This window comes from Phoenix dactylifera, unplaced genomic scaffold, assembly GCF_009389715.1.
Source record: "Phoenix dactylifera cultivar Barhee BC4 unplaced genomic scaffold, palm_55x_up_171113_PBpolish2nd_filt_p 000923F, whole genome shotgun sequence".
NCBI lineage: Eukaryota > Viridiplantae > Streptophyta > Magnoliopsida > Arecales > Arecaceae > Phoenix > Phoenix dactylifera.
The window spans coordinates 135,435-152,811 of NW_024068283.1; the positions used below are offsets into that span (position 1 = coordinate 135,435).

Consider the following 17,377-nt stretch of genomic DNA (forward strand, 5'->3'; position numbering starts at 1 on the left):
TATAGAATAAATAAATATATTTTTTATGAAATATATTAATAATTAATATATTAATATATATATTAAAATTTTATTATAATATAATTTATATGATTAATAAATATATTTTTATATCAGAAATAATTTTGGTCTTATATGGCAAGTAATTTTGGAATCCCAACGGGTTACTCACAAATATCAGAAAAAAAATAATCATTAAAATATAGTATGCTAGGTATAGTAACTTTGAATCATTAAAAATTATATTATTTGAGATAAGAATCACCGATAATCTAACATCATCTTGTTTAGATCGCTAAATGCCACCTAAAATTCAACGTCACTCTTCTAGGCCTATGATCAACTTCTAAGTCAATGTTTCTCTCTTTTGAGCCGGGAACTATAAATCTTGTTGCGTATCGAGATTTATGAGCAGTCGCTTCCACTCAACACCCACCACCCATGTCTCGCTCTTTAACAAGCGAGAAGACCCCTAAGGGATAAAATTACATGAAGATTCCCATGAGACCCCTTCTATATCTCCTCCTCCTCTCATTCCTTCCATCCAATTCTCTTCAGGCGAGATTGGCAACATCATCGCCGTCTCTCCCCTTGTCGACGAGCTCGCGATGGATCGTGGACGGGAACGGCCGGCGGGTGAAGCTGGCCTGCGTCAACTGGGCGGCGCACCTGGAGGCGGCGGCGGCGGAGGGGCTGGGGAAGCAGCCACTCGACACCATCTCCCGGCGAGTAGTCGCTCTGGGCTTCAACTGTGTCCGTCTCACCTGGCCACTCTACCTCCTCACCAACGCCTCTCTCGGCTCCCTCCCCCTTCGCGCCTCCCTCGCCGGCCTCGGCCTCCTCGAGTCCGCCGCCGCCGCCGCCGTCAACAACCCAGCGCTGCTGGATCTCCCTCTCCTCCAGGCCTTTCAGGTCAGCCACCGATCCCACCATTCAATTCTCCAATCAAAGCTTTGCTCAGCAGCAGCACGAAAAAGTCTCGACAAGAAAACTTTACTTAGCTGACGTGTAAGCTCTGTACATTTTTTGCGTGAGATATTGGTGTTGCAGTATTGATTTTTATCTTGGCACCAACATCACTGTCTCAGCAACCCATGCTGGTACATTATTATTGCAATTATAGTGTCGGTACATGGTACACAGTACACGGTACATTAAGTATCAGTACAGTATGATATATCATATAGGTTCAGTATGGCATGTTACATTCGATATAGTACGGTACCAATTGTTACAAAAATTTTTGCTTGGCACCAATTGTTGGCCGATAGATGATGGATAATATACATAGATACAAACCTTGACCACTTTGGGATGAGGGGGAAGCCAAATTTCCCTTTGAGATGGGTTTAAGGTCTCATTCCCAATCTCGTGATTTTGCATACCATTGTGGATAGTTGCGGCATCATCCATCTCGAAGACAGATGGCTCTCCTTTGTCTCGAGAACATGTCCAAATATTTTTCAGTACGATATATAGTGCATGCAAATATGAAGGAGAGCTGTCTATCTCCAAGATGAATGATGCGGTAGCTATCTAAGATAGTACCGCACTATGTGGTTGCAAAAGTCGCAACCTAGAGGATCCCGTCGATCATTTCCTTCAATTTTTGAATTTTGAAGTTAGTCATATGATGTACAAATTACACATTAATTACAAGAATCCCACCACCATGTCTTGCTAGTAGACCTCCTGGACAAGCATTTCTAACACTTTGGATAGATGATTTGCCAAAATAGAGGACAGCCTGATCCAACGCTGTGCTCAAACAATGCAACTTAATTTCTATACATCCATGCTCTCGTACCATGCCTTAATTGCATCACAAACCATAACACTTGCATGATAAAAATAGTCAAAAAAATCTTTATTGATCACCTTCAACGGAATTGAACATAGACCATCTAATTTAGGAGGCTGGTGACAAGCAACCAACTAGAAGTGGTTTCCAAGGTGACGAAAATAGTTATAAGCTTTGTTTCTCTGATGCATGGATATTGCGGATATTTTCATCATATTTATGAATGTTGCTAATCAAACGTAGGAATTTTCTTGACAATTTTGTGAATAAGCATGATTTCTTAACTTTAAGAAACATGCCCTATCTAATTCACAGATTATAGGAGAGTGATGTGGTATTTTATTTCTGAAAATCAAGTATCTAGTACAAGATTCAGAGGATTAGAGAGGCCTCTCCTCTCTAGACTTCATCAAAGAAAAAAATGTTAAGGTCATTGTTCCACTGGTCCTTCCCTCAAACTACATCCCTATTTGGGGTGTGAAAATAAATTCCAACTTCGTTAAGCCCTACTTGTTTGAGGAATCAAATACTATCATTATTAGTCAATGATATGATAAGTTTGGACTCAATCATCTAAACATTTTCTTTACAATTCGGTTGACAATTGGTTCATTAAGTAATGACCCTCTTTGGTAACTAGAAGGCAACAGTGTATGCTATTCTGTGAATTTTCTAGCTCAAACCTGTTTGCTCAACTTCTCTAGGCTGTATGCTTGAAAATGTTTGCGACTGTACCTGACTTGTTATAGAAGATTTAATGGCAGATGTTATGTCCTCATTAACTACCAAAAGAAACTATGGTCTCATCCAAGTGTTCCTCCACAAGCGTAGAATAAAAGGATGGTTGATAAGCATAAGAAACCATGAAAGTAGTCAGCCTCCGAAGATCCAACAGGATAGTATTGCTCTGTTGATGCTCATTAGGCTGTATACTCTTCTAAGTTTTCCATGACATGGATTTTAGTTGCTTATTTAAGTTAATAAGATAAGGCTCTCTAGTTAGTACAGCTAACGCAAGACAGTTACTTGCAGTCTGCTTTTAATGGTTTTGGTAAATAGCTCATACCATCTGGCTCTCAAACAACTTCTTATGTACGAAGCTTTAGTTAACACAATCAAACTTTTAAGAGGTTCGAATTCTACAAATTAAAACTAGAAAAACATGAAACAGGCTGTGGTGTCAAATCTGGCCAGCAACAACATAATGGTCATACTGGACAATCAAATAAGCAAGCCTGGGTGGTGCTGCAGCAAATTTGATGAAAATGGCTTCTTTGGAGACAAATACTTTGATCCTGATGAATGGTTACGGGGCCTAACAATGATGGCAACAATGTTCAACAGTTCGGCCAATGTGGTTGGCATGAGCTTGAGGAATGAGCTCCGCGGCCCCAAGCAGAATATTAACCTTTGGTACAGGTATACAGATTTAATTGCGCGGTTCATGGCATGGCTTTTCTCATTTAATTGACAGAATCTTTCATTTTTTTTACAACTTAGGTACATGCAAATAGGTGCAGAGGCAGTGCATGCAGCAAATCCTGATCTTTTAATTATACTATCAGGGTTAGACTATGATAAAGATCTCAGCTTCTTATCTGAGAAGCAAGTGAAATTAACATTCACAGACAAGGTTGTTTTCGAGCTACATTGGTACGGGTTCTCAGATGGTGGCGATTGGGAGAATGGGAACCCTAATGAAGTCTGTGGAAGTGTAGTGGATAACATGACGAAGAATGGAGGCTTCCTATTAGAACAAGGGTGGCCATTGTTCCTCTCTGAATTTGGGGTGGATCAAAGTGGAAGGAATATGGCTGACAACCGCTTCTTGAGCTGCTTCCTAAGTGTGGCAGCTGAACTGGATCTGGATTGGGCTCTGTGGGCATTGCAAGGGAGTTACTATATTAGAGAGGGGCAACTGGGATATGATGAGACCTATGGTGTGCTTGGCTGGGATTGGTGTAAGGCCAGGAATTCAAGTTTTGTAAATAGAATTGCTGCTCTACAAGCTCCCTTCCAAGGTATGTCATCAAATGTTTTATTAATAAGAATCTATTTAGCATACTTGATAACTTCATGAAACCATAGCAAAGAAAACTATTTTGTTCATCTACCATAGGTTGCATTTAACAACATTGCAATGATAACATGTTTATAATGCAGGACCTGGTCTATCCAATAATTCTCCATACGATATAATCTTCCATCCATTAACTGGACTTTGTGTTGTAAAAAAGTCTTCATCAAAGAACCTGCTTGAGTTAGGCCTGTGTGCAAATTCAGAAGCCTGGAACTACACAGCAGAGCAGAATGTAATGCTAGAAGGCACAAAATACTGCATGCTAGCCAAAGGCGCAGGTCGGCGGGCAAGGCTTGGAACTGGTTGTGGTGGCTCCAATTCAATTTGGGAACTAATTTCAGACTCCAGGATGCATGTTTCATCCAAGCTTCCCAAAAATGGCAGCACTGTATGTTTGGATATCAGCCAGGACGGTACTATCATAACTAATTTGTGCAAGTGCCTAAGCCAGGATGGGACATGCAATCCAGATAGCCAATGGTTCAAAATTATCAGAAGCACTAGGGAAAGAGAGAGCCAAACTACTCATTTAAAATTACCCTCCCAAGCATAGTCGGCTGGACAAATCTTTCCAGCAGAAATGCAAAGAGATGGGACTTTGCCAACATGAAAGTGCAACTACAAATTCAAGGTTTGAAATTATTATTTTTATTTTAATGTTAAATGGTCTGCTTGACGTGAATTAATTATTTGGAAATAATGATTTGTAAAGAATTCATCATATATCGGATATATCTTATTTTATGATGAAATCAGCAAATACATACATTATAAGAGTTGAGTATGGATAGGATTGTTGAGGTATACTTTCCTTAAAGAGTAGATTTGCAATGCCCTTAAGTTTTGCATGAATTGTCCGTGTTTGGCATCGGGTGGAGGAGCTGCGAGGGAGTCGGCTGGGATTAACCTAGATGTGTCATCCTCTTCATGGTCCTCCCGCTAGTACTTTACTTTTGTTTGGTGTTGTCGTAGGTGTTTGATGAAATATGGATCAATCGTTGAGAGACCTGCGCTTTTCTTGGCTGCTCCCATTATAGTTTCCATTGTTCCGATGCTGCTACTAAGTGCTTGGATTTGTTTTGTGCTTTATCATTGGGAGTTTTGTTAAGGTGTTCTCAACATGTTTGGTGAAATGTGGCTGATTGGTTGAGTGGCAGGCACTTTGCTTGGCTTCTCATATTGTGGTTGCCTTTGCTGCAATGCTCCTATTAAGTGTTTCAATTGATTATGTGCGTAATCATTGGCATTTTCTTGCTCTTGTGATTTTTGTTTCTGGTTTGTTTGTTGATTTTTGGGCTGGTTTATTTGTTGATTTTGTAGTTCTAGTGAGGGTTTGGTGGGGCTTTCTTCTATGTGACTAAGGCCCTGTTTGGGGGAGCTGTTGGCAGTAGAGCTGTTGGAAGTAGAGCTGTTGGAAGTAGAGCTGTCTGAAGTAGAGCTGTTATAAAAAGCTGTTTGCTGTTTGGTAACTACATTCGTAAAGTGCTGTGGTACTTTGTTTTGTGTTTGGTAAACAAACTGGGAAAGTACTTTTGTATGACAAAATTACCATAAAGGACATTGCATAGTATTATACAACAGAATATAATAAAACATAACATATATTAATACATAAATATACGATATAGTATAATATTTTTGTAATATAAAATAATATTATTATAATATAGCATAATAGTAATATAATTATTAGAGTAAATTAATATTTGGTAATATAACATAATATTAAATTATTTAACATAACATATTAATGTATTATGATATAATGTAATATATATTATATTTATAGTATAATACAATAATAAAGACATAAAATATTATAATTATTAGTATAAATTAATTTCTCATAATATAATATAATATTAAATTATTTAAAATAACATATTAATGTATTATAATGTAATGTAATATAATATAATATTTATAGTATAATACAATAATAAAGGTATAAAATATTATAATTATTAGTGTAAATAATTAATAATGTTGAAATATATTTATTTATTATCTTATTTATTCATTCATTCATTTATATAAATATTTATTTATTTATTTATTTTATTTTTTAAATTTTCTTTTCTTTTCTTTTCTTTTTCCTTTTCTTTTTCTTTTCTTTTTTTCTTCTCTTCTTCTCCTTCCTTCCTCTCCCCCGTTCTCCTTTCTTCTCCTCCCGCGCGGCCGGCGGCGCCGGAAGGGGGCCAGGCCGCCGGGGCCGCAGGAGGGGGCCGGGCCGGGGCCGGCGGCGGCCGCGGGAGGGGGCCGGGTCGTGGCCGGCGGCGGCCACGGCGGGCCCCCTGGGAAGTGCTCTCCCGCGAGGCCGACAGCGCCGGGCCGGACCATGGCGGACGCGAGAGGGGGGCGGGTCGTGACCGCCGGCGGCCGCAGGAAGGGGGAGAGGGAGGGGGTGCGACGGCGGGGCCTCGCAGATGCGGGAGGGGGGCCGTGGGACCTCCTTCTTCTTCGGCACCGTCCCTTTCCGTGACGGGGACATCATCGCCGGCGGCGGCCGCGGGAAGGGGAAGACCACCTGTCTTCCTCTTCTTCGGCACCTCCCCACCATGGGGGCGGGGGAGAGGGAGGGGGTGCGACGGCGGGGCCTCGCAGACGCGGGAGGGGGGCCGTGGGACCTCCTTCTTCTTCGGCACCGTCCCTTTCCGTGACGGGGATATCATCGCCGGCGGCGGCCGCGGGAAGGGGAAGACCACCTGTCTTCCTCTTCTTCGGCACCTCCCCACCATGGGGGCGGGGGAGAGGGAGGGGGTGCGACGGCGGGGCAGAGGGAGAGGGTGCGGCGGCGGGAGAGAGGGAATGGGGTTGGGTGGGAGAGGAAGAGACCGTGAGAATGTGAGAGAGAGGTTTTTGGGAGGAAATTTTTTTTTTAAATGGGGGTATTTTGGTCAAAAATACAGCTTTCCGAAAAAACTGAAAACAGCATTTTCAGAAAGCTCCAAATTGGAGCTTCCCCCCAAAAGCTGTGTTCAGCTTCCCGCAAAAGCTGAAACAGCTTTTCAGAAAATTTACCAAACACCATTTTTTAGCTAAAAGTACTTTTGGAGAGCCAGAAAGTGCTTTTTGGCCCTTCAAAAGCTCCCCCAAACAGGGCCTAAATGTGCTCGGATGGTTTGATGGATGGTGGCTTTGTTAGCTCCTCCTTTTGGTGCATGGATGATCTAGTAATGCCTTAGGAACATAATAGTATATGGTTGGATAGAGAATAGTCATAAAAAGATATAGAACCGTGAAATCCTCTACATCTTGTTGTCTACTCTTTCCAACAAAATATTTTAATTTATTCTTTATTGCATCTCTCTCTACCTTTTTGTGGTCATCCTCAAAATATTGGGTGATAAGGTCAGACTTATCCCTCCTCTCCCTTTGTAGTTCGGTCTCATCGCTCGTGGCCCTCAAATTAAGGATGAGCACAAAATCGATCCCTACAAAAGGCATTAGCATCTTACCAAACCAAAAACCCTCCTCCTCATCATCCCAGAAGGAGAGCGATGTATCTAGGACTGGCCTACTCTACTTGATATATGGAAAAGCTAAGATATGTACAAATGGAGTGCTGGTCACCCTTTCCTTTTGTTTCTTAGACATGGACTCGACAAGGATGACGGTGAGATATATGAAGTGGCTGAAGTAGCACCTTTCATTGACCATATTCTTCAGGCCAACAGAAGGTATTTTTTCAGATTTGATGTTGCTCCTTCTTAGCCTTCCCATCTTAGATATCTGCATCACAAACGATATTCAAACAATACTTTTTAATAATATCATTTCAAAATTAGAAATGTATATTTGAGTAAATAATCATATATTAATTAATGATCTTCATAACTCTAATAAAGAATAGAAATAGCATTGAATAACTATTAATGAAAGATTATAATAATTTTTTCATGACAAATATATTTAATATACTAGCTCAAACTTTCTATCTATTATTTTTTCAAATTTTGACCTTTCTTACTATCAAAAAACTAATGACCTAGAATACTATATAACAATTTGGAATTTATATAAATTGAGGTTAATTATGCTTTAATGATTAACCTACCTAGGGATAGGCTGCAAAGATGACTCACTGCAGAGACAAAATGAAAAATGCCTATGCACGCGGAAGAGAAAAATATAGAGGAGTGCGAAAGTTGGAAAGCCACAAATTAGCGCCTCGAAGCCACAGAGATATTTTCAAGGATTTCAGTTGAATGGATGAGTAGGGAAGATGGGAGGGTTTGAGAAGTAGGTTTCCGACTGGTCGAAAGAAAATGAGTCGAGCGAAGAGGCGGAGTGAGAAGAATTGAAAAAATCATGAAGAAGGCTTCGACTGAATACAAGTTGGCCAAAGTCAGGGGGTTTGGGAATAATGCATATGATCGACCGGCCGTAGGAATTTGATCGAAAAGTCGAATGAGAGAATCTTAGGTTGGACGAGTGAGGAGGCTAACTGAGAGAGAGAGAGAGAAAATCCTGGAAGGAGGCAGTCGGAAAATCGGGAAGGAGGCAGTCGGAAAATCGGGAAGAGCCTTTGACAGAATACGGGTGGCAAACTAGCAAAAGACTATTTGGGGATGATGAAAAATTAAGGGCATACTCGTCCGAAGGGATGGATTGTTTAATTTCAAATTGCATATGGACTAGTTGTTATAAAATCGGTTCACAGGGACCAATAGTTAATGCACTGTCCAAGAATGGATTGGCCCTTTATTTCTCCCAAAAAAGCAGAAATTAATTCCCCATCCTCTCGATAATCACGCTATAACAAAAATTTTTCCTTGACTACAACTGCTATTTCTGGTCCATAGATAAGGGTCTTCATAATTTTTGATCCCTAATGGCCATTTCAATATTCTAAAATCTCGAGGATGCCCCCACGACCCCCACCGAAATGGTTCCAATGCGTTGATTTTTTTCTCGATATCCTAGGTGATCGCAATTAATCCCTTTCCGTTAAGGGAATTAATCATAGCAGCATCATGACGATCTTATATGCATACCCCAAATATGTTATTTATGCAAATCAACACGTTTATTGAAATTGCTTCTTTATTCTTCTCCGATATCCTGGGTGATCGCCAATATTGAAATTGCTTCTTTATTCAAGTGGTCCAAATCTTTTATTCCTTGTTTGCCAAATCTCTTATTTCCCATTTGGTTCTATCTCCTTGTAAAATGTGAACTGAAAATAGTCCCAATTTTTAGTCTATTAATACGTAAAAGGAGTCCATGAAGAAAAATCCTCCTCACTCTATGTCATCATTTTCTTCTCAGAAAATATTGAAATAGCATCTTGTAGCATCTCTTCATCCCTCCATGCTTTTTAGTTGTCATAGCTTCAAAAAATACAAGTAGCCCAATTTTTATGATTGTTTGTTCTTATGGTAGCGAAACCTATATTATTTCCATCTTTGAGGCACAAATCTTAATCGAATTTACAATAAAATAGTGGACTAGTGGAGACATCTACCTACTACAATGATAGAAGTAAAATTTTATATTCCCAACAAGTTGAAAATGCTTATTATGCCCATAGGCGATAAGGATATTCGGAATATGCATCAAATACATGTTAACTTAGTTGTGTCGGTGATCAGAATGGTTGCTAGTCATTCTCCATGGTTGTCTAAAGCTACTAATGTGTTAATCGATATGAGGTAATGCACAAGATATTTGCATCCCTTTTTATTTTGGTATTCTTAGTTTTAATTAGTGTTGTATTGCAATTTATTTTAAGCACAAAATTGATTGTTAATATGCTGATTTTTTTAAAAATATATTGTAGGGATAATGGCTCATCCCAAAATGTTGAGTATAGATGTAGTTACAAGGATGATTCAAAGAGTAGCTTCTTATGTTTTACTACTTTTGGCAGCTCAAGTAATTTCGGTCTAGTTGTCGAAGAAACAAGGGTCGCAATTGAAGAGGAACCTAGTTAAAGAAATTCTTTGGATACTTGGAAAACCTCTATAGAGGGTGTTGGTCAGGAGTTCAAGGATGTGGAAACTTTTCGTGACACAATTTATAACTTCTGCATCACAAATTTTAGAGATTTTGTATTTGTGAAGAACGATTGTCAGCGAGTGACCATAGAATGTGTATATGAAGAATGTGAATGGCGTATTCATGCCTCTCGACTTGGAAATCAAGAAAGGTTTGCAATTAAAACAATGAATAGTAAGAATAGAGGGTTGCAAGTTTAGTCTCATAATAAGGCTTCGAAATGTTGGGTTTCAAATATTGTTAAAAAAACTTTAAGTTATGATGTTATATAGGCCGAGTGATATGGTAAAAAATATTTGTCGAGAATATGATGTTGAATTTCCATATTATTAAGGTTGGCATAGGAAGGAGGTGGCTATGAAGGAGATTTATAGTCACAAATCACTATCTTATGACCGGATACACTAGTATTACGATGCCATTCTTCTGACCAACCCCGGCAGCATCATAGAGTATGAAATAAGTGAGGGTCGATTCACACGTCTATTCATTTTATTTTATGCTTCAATAATGGGTTTAAGAAAAGGATGTAGACTTTTGATTTTCATGAATAGAATATTTATAAAGCATAAGGACGGATGTGTACTACTTGGCGTGACTTGCAAAGATGTCAATGATAATATGTTCCCCATAGCATATGCTGTGGTTGATACAGAGACTGACGATAATTAGAAATGGTTTTGTCGGATTTTAAAAGAAGCAATTCATATTTACAGTGACTATCATGGTCAACAGTTCACGATAATGATGGATAAACTTCAGAAAATTATTAAAGCAATGTCGAAATTTTGTTAGTAGTTACCACTCATATTGTATCCGTGACGCGAAAGACAACTTCAAAAATCAGATTTGCAACATTATTTTCTAAAATTTTAAGTTAGAAGTTTAATAACTAATTTTTGTGGCCCTACGTATGATCCTTTGATAATTATCAATGCAGGTGCTTATCCATTATCATGTAGTTGAGAAAAAGAGGCTGCTTAATTTATTAAATGCTGCCACATAGACTCCAAGGCTGAATGTTGTCCATAAGGTAATTAGCAAGCTTACATCAAAAGCCCCACACTCTCTTGCAATCTCTCATCTCCTCGCTTCTCTATCGAAGCTTGCACTTGTAGTCTTCCTTACGAGAGAAGGTGTAACTCCTCCCTAGGCTCTAGCTTTTCAATCACCTGATACAGGCAAAAACTTAAGTTTTGCATCGGGTTAAAATAGTTGCAATGTTAGAATAAACATTAAAACCTGAAATTTTTTTAATTATTCATAACTTCAGCGATCGCATCCACTTTGCGAGAAAATGGGGCGTGTTAGAAGTATGCCCTAGAAGCCAATGTGGGTGACGCATATTTGTAATCTGAAATATAAATTTGTACTTGACCCTTATTAATTATTAATAAGATTGGGCATTATTTTCATTCATGTTTGTATGTGTCTATGAATCGTTCAGAAAATTAATAAGATGACACAAATTCTCAAAAGTTGAGAATTTGAGACAGGCGTCATTAGTAATTAATTTCTAAATGCTCCTGATCGATAGATCATCACAATGATGGTCCACAATGTGGGGATACTGGAGTGATTGTGCAAGTGCTTGTTAGAGAACAAGGGTACTGAGCGTGACCAAAGCAAGTAGTCACATGGATATCTATCCACTCGTCAGTGACATACTTATATTGCAGTTGTATGACTGATCCTTTGACTTGCGGTGCCTTGGCTATTTACTGTGAGGTTGCTGTAGTTTGACGAGTATATACACATGGGCCCTAGCCATTCGGGTCCTTGTTCAGCAGGTTCACTGTAGGAATAGAAGTGCATTTAGAAGGGATCTATCAACCTTGATAGATTAAGAGTGATCCTATGTAATTTATAAGACTGAGTTCGATTAAATTCCTCGCCAGATATTTTGAAAAAGGAGTTTTCCAAATCTCGAACTAGAGTCAAATAAATCTTGCATATAATAGACGATGAGGTTTGACAAGTTATCCATAACCTCCGTCCTATCAGGATCCATGATAGAGTGACTGTATCATACGCTAACTGCACCTAGAGGTTCATACATTCCGTTCTACTGAGTTGCCACTACATACTGCTAGGTGTCACTGGTGGATTGTGAGACTCACAGGCATTTATCTGATGATTGGTAAACTCTGATGAGTAGAACTGAAATCGTTTCAGTCTCCTGAAAAGAGTGTCAGTGATATTGAGATGAGGATCTTAATATATCTCACTACCAGACAGTATAGAACCTACGGGGTCACGCACATTAGAGGATTTGATTAGTCAGATGGTTGTAATTGTGATTTAGAATCACATTTGGTGTCAATTATCAATATGATTGGTGATGAGAGCACAAAAGTGCGACCTACATGTCACTAAAATTAGTGTTATTGCCAACCGATAATGATAAATTCACTGGATTAATATTATATTTGGGTTTGACACAGATTATCATAATTAGAGATAAAATGTACATTGAGTACAAATTGACTTCAGAAGGATCCCTTCCCAAGCCGAGCCATCTATCTTCCACGAAGCACCCCTGATCCAGCATCCTGTGCGTCCATTTGAACGAGTTCATCACAACATTTCGGAGTCTTCCCGCGTGCAGTCCATACACCCGTATATCCTACTTTCCATGGATCAGTAATTCAGCATCCACATCCTTCCATATCAGACTATCTCCCCCAACTGCAATCTCCAGCTTCATCCATGCGAAAACAGGGGAGAAGGAATGATCCCACGCGTCCGCCACATCGATCCCAAGCGCCCGTTCGAACGCATCCGCCCGTGATGCAGCAACAGCCCCTCTTCGGCTCTTCCGTGATCCCAGCGCCTCATAGCCGTCTCCCCCTTCTGGATGCAAACCCCCCCCCCCTCCGCCTCAGCCCGCGCCTCTTTCCTTCCGCCCGTCGATCCCGCGGCATCAGCCTCCTTCTCGGAATCACAACAGCTTCCTCCGCCTCAGCCCGCGTCTCCTTCCGTCCGTGATCAAGGAACCGCAGCCAACGTCCTTCCTGAATCAGCATCCACCGCATCCTCCTCCTCCGCGTTGTAGCAGCATCCCCTTTCGGTCACAGCAGCGGATTAGCAAGGGATTTTCTTCAGCTCATCTTCTTCCGCTCGACCCGACACATCCAGCCATCCGTCCGCGCGCCCAGCTTCTTCCATTTCCGCATCCAAGCAAAATCCCAGCCTCCACCGCATCCGTGGTCAATCTCCTCCACGATCCGCCCAGCCACAGCATCCTCGCATCCGGATCAGCGCCTCCATCCCGTGATCCAAGCCCTTCCGTCGATCCCGCAGCACCTTCCCAGCATCCCAGATGACACGCATTCCTCCCCTAATTTCAGCACCCCGCGACCATTTTGATCCATCGCCGGCTTCAAGGCTCGGGCGATCTATAAGAAGGGGAGGACGAGAGGAGAGAGGGAGCTCGGGGGAGGGTGGTGGCCGGCGGGTTCAAAGGGAAGGAGCTCGGTGGGAGGCCAAGGGCTAGGAGGGTGGGTGCTCGGCTGGGTGTGGCCCAAGAAACAGGGGAAGAGCCCTGTTTTTCGAGAAGAATAAGAAGAAGAAAAAAATATTATTTTATTTGTTTTAGGGGTTCCACCAGGAGAGAGAAGCTTCTTGTTTTGTTTTCTTTATGTTATTTGCAAAAGAGAAGAAACATTAGGCTTCCAATCTCCATTTTTATTTGTAATCAATTTTCTTTTTATGAAATCTAGCAATTTTCTTTCATGCAATCCCTGTTCTAGGTTGAAGTTAATTTCTGTTTTCTTTTTAGAAAATCTTTTATTTTTTTTTATGCAATACATTAAATCTTCCTTTATGCAATTTGTGTTCACTTCAATCTTCTTGTTTTCATCCATTTTAATTTATGCCAAAGCTTTTCTTTGATTAGTTAAACATATAAATGCTTTTCGAATTAGAAAACCTATCTTTTAGTTAATTTCAATTAAAAAATATTCTCCGGTAGACTAGAGAATCCATCAACATCCTCAAAATAATGTTTTCCTTTTATCATTCAAAAATCAATTTCAAATCCGAGTGAACGTTCTAATTTTTATGCAACTCCAATCGCCTTCCTGTGGATCGACCTCTTACAACCGCTATTCTTCGAGTAGGAAAGATAAGAGTACAATTAAATTAAACTTTGTTTGTCGGTTCTAACAACGATCTGTTTAGCATATTTTTAGGTAAACCAAAATCGGACGAACAGAATTTTGGCACCGTTGCTGGGGAGGCAAATCGAGAAGCAAGAACGATCACAAAGATCAAATTGGATTTTGGATGCCCGGAATGAACGCACTCCGGTAGTAAGTTTTTATTTTTTCTTATTTTGATTATTTTTAGTTAATAATTTCATAGTTATTAAATTCTGAAATTTGAAATTCAAAATTTAAAGTTTTTTAAAAAAAGTAAAAAAATAAAATTCAAAAAAAAATAATTAAAAAAAATTGAAAAAATTTCCAAAATTCAAAAATTCAAAAATTTAAATTCAAAAGTTGAATTCTGAGATTCAAAATTTGAAATTTAAATTTAAAAAAAGTTAAAAAATTAATTAATTAAATCAAAAAAAAATATATATATATATATATATTATTTTTGCTAGTAATTATAAGGTGCAATCCCCGAGATTATCATACCTCTATTGGGACTCCTCACGGAGTAATCTCCAGAGCTTATTCAACGAGCATTCGGAGATTGACTGACGCATAAGAATTGTGTTTAGTTTACATTCAAGTTGTTGTTATATAAAAATTTAAAAAAAATTAATAAAAAAATAAAAAATAAAAAAAAATAGTAAAAGGTAAGGTCGGGAAGTCATTACCTATCCTTAGCCCACAAATCACCACCTTGCATACATATCCTAAGCCAAATTAAATTAAAATCAATTAGACGTTGGCCTTAGGATTTTCGAGCTCAATTAGGCTCTTGGAAAGAAGCGGCTGAAAGCCACTCCAGTGAGGATTTAGTAATTGGTGATGTCTAGAAAAGTTTTATAACAGTGAGAACTGTTATGGGTATTGTGGTATCGGTGTATCCCTTCTGGCACCACCACACACCCTGGGACTTTCCTGGTCACTAGTTACTGGATCGCTTAACTGGTAAGCTCAAGCTTAATCTGGAAGGGAGATTAGGAGCTGTCTAATCTAGAGAGAATTTTAGAAACTTTTTAACCTGATAAATCTCTGTGCGACTAGATTTAAGAAGCTACTAAACCTCACTTAATTCTGAGACTAATAGGGTCAAATTGTTGTGTAGTGTTGATTGTGGTCATCTGTGTCTAGCCCTTCTCTTCTCTTAGGATTTCGTTCATTTTAGAAGTCAAACCTAATGAATTGTTGATAATGTATGCATGGTAGAAGGTCATTAAGGGATAAGTTAACCCCATTTGATCTTGAGATTGGCAGAACTTTTCATCACAACTTGCGAACTGTAAACCAACCGTCAATCTCTACAATGGGTGAACATATTAGAACTTTGAATGAGTTGTTTGCACCCGCATCCGCTAGTCCCCCTACTTGTATAGTATTACCAATTAATAATGCAGCCCAATTCGAGATTCGGGCTGCAACAATAAACATGTTACCCAAGTTTCATGGGTTCGAGAGTGAACAACTCTACATTCATCTAAACAAATTTTTGACAATCTGTCAAACGTTTAGAAATCAAAACTTAGATGAAGAGGGTATTAAATTAAGATTGTTTCCCATGACTTTAGAGGATCGTGCTGCTGCATGGCTGTATTCCCTTGCTTCAAATTCTATCACATCATGGGAACAACTATTTAGGAAGTTCATGGCTAAGTTCTATCCCATGGTAAAAACTGAAAAAATTAAGGATGCCATCAGAACTTTTAGAGAAAAATCTGAAGAAGAATTTTTCCAACTTTGGAAAAGATTCCTGATCTTTTGATCATGTGCCCGCACCATGGGCTTGATAAGGCTGATCTGGTCCACTTCTTTTATAAAGGATTAACTCCGGCACATAGAAACATAATTGAGTCAATGCACAAGGGTAGGTTCATGAACCAAACCCCAGATCAAGCCTATGAATTTCTTGTTGTCTTAGTTGAAAATGCCCAAAATTGGAGTAGCTATGGTGAGGAAGTAAATAGAGATGAGTACGGATCTAGAAAACCAGATAATTATAAAATGAAAACAGATCCAGAACTCAAATCTGTCATGTCCAATCTGGTGACTGGAATGAACAACTTAAGTAAAAAATTTGATGCTTTCACTGTTTCCACTAGTTCGAGTTCATACAAAGAGTCAAATCCCGTCATGAAAGTGGATCACGAGTCATATAGTTTATGTATCTTGTGTAACAGTTCTGAGCATCTAGTGGAGTGCTGCCCTAATCTGCCCACCATAAAAGTCGAGCAAGCAAATGCTCTAAATTCATATAGTGCCTTTAAGAAGCCCACTCCTAACTCGTTCAGCCTAGTTTACCATCCTGATAATAGGTTCCATCCAAATTTCTCATACAAGCAGAACAAACCTATTCAGCATCAAGGTGGTCCACCAGGTTTTCAGAACAACTTCCCCAGGATAGGTCCATCACAAATGAACCAACCTTTGGTTCCATCTGTACTTCCTTATAATGCCCCTATCCCACAGCAACCTTTACCATTAGAAACCATGATGGCTAATATGATGAAACAACAACAAGATTTTACCAAGCAACAACAACAGACCAATATAGCCCAAGCCTAGACTAACCAATTCCATGCTCAAGCAATTGCATAACTTGAGGTTAGTCTAAGCCAAATAGCAAACTCTCTAGAGGATAGGAAGAAAGGTGAACTACCTAGTCAACGAGTGCCTAACCCTAGTAGACAACAAAATCAAGGTCAGAGAGGTCAGTATCAAATCGATTCTAATGGAAATCCGACCTATGAAGTCCAGGCAATTACCACTTTAAGGTCTGGCAAGCAAGTGGACAATAAAGTCCAACTTTCTGAACATAAAAAAGAAAATAAAAATGAATCCGATAAGAACCCTATTCAGAAGAGAGGTCAAGAACAGGATAAATCAGACAAAAAGGAAGAACCCATAGAAACATACAAACCTAAGGTTTCCTTTTCCAGTAGACTTCAGGACTCCAAGAAACAATCTAACTTTGATGAAATAATGGAAGTCTTTAAAACTGTTCAAATAAATATACCTTTTCTCGATGCCATAAGACAAATTCCCTCCTATACAAAATTCTTGAAAGACCTCACCACGGTCAAAAGAAAAACTAGCATTCCTAGGCAAGCTGTTATGGCTGCACAAGCCTCATCTCTCATTCAACAATAGATTGCCCCGAAATTCAAAGACCCTGGTTGCCCAACTATTGAAATAAAAATAGGAGAGACAATCATCCAGAGAGCCCTATTAGATTTAGGAGCCAGTGTGAACTTATTTCCCTACTGTGTGTACTAAAAGTTAGGTTTGGAGGAATTAAAACCCACAAATCTTATCCTTTCCTTAGTAGATAGGACGGTGAAGTAC

At 39.3% G+C, this 17,377-nt stretch overlaps 1 protein-coding gene across 1 annotated transcript; it reads left to right on the top strand.

The window, feature by feature from the left end:
* Window positions 1–415: 415 nt before the first annotated feature.
* LOC103709981 (glycosyl hydrolase 5 family protein-like) lies at window positions 416–4,665 on the top strand. Its single transcript, XM_008795536.4, has 4 exons — window positions 416–912; window positions 2,973–3,220; window positions 3,302–3,822; window positions 3,965–4,665. Exons 1-4 carry the CDS (start codon window positions 490–492, stop codon window positions 4,432–4,434), a joined length of 1,662 nt encoding a protein of 553 aa, XP_008793758.3. The 5' UTR covers window positions 416–489; the 3' UTR covers window positions 4,435–4,665.
* The last annotated feature ends 12,712 nt before the right edge of the window (window positions 4,666–17,377 follow it).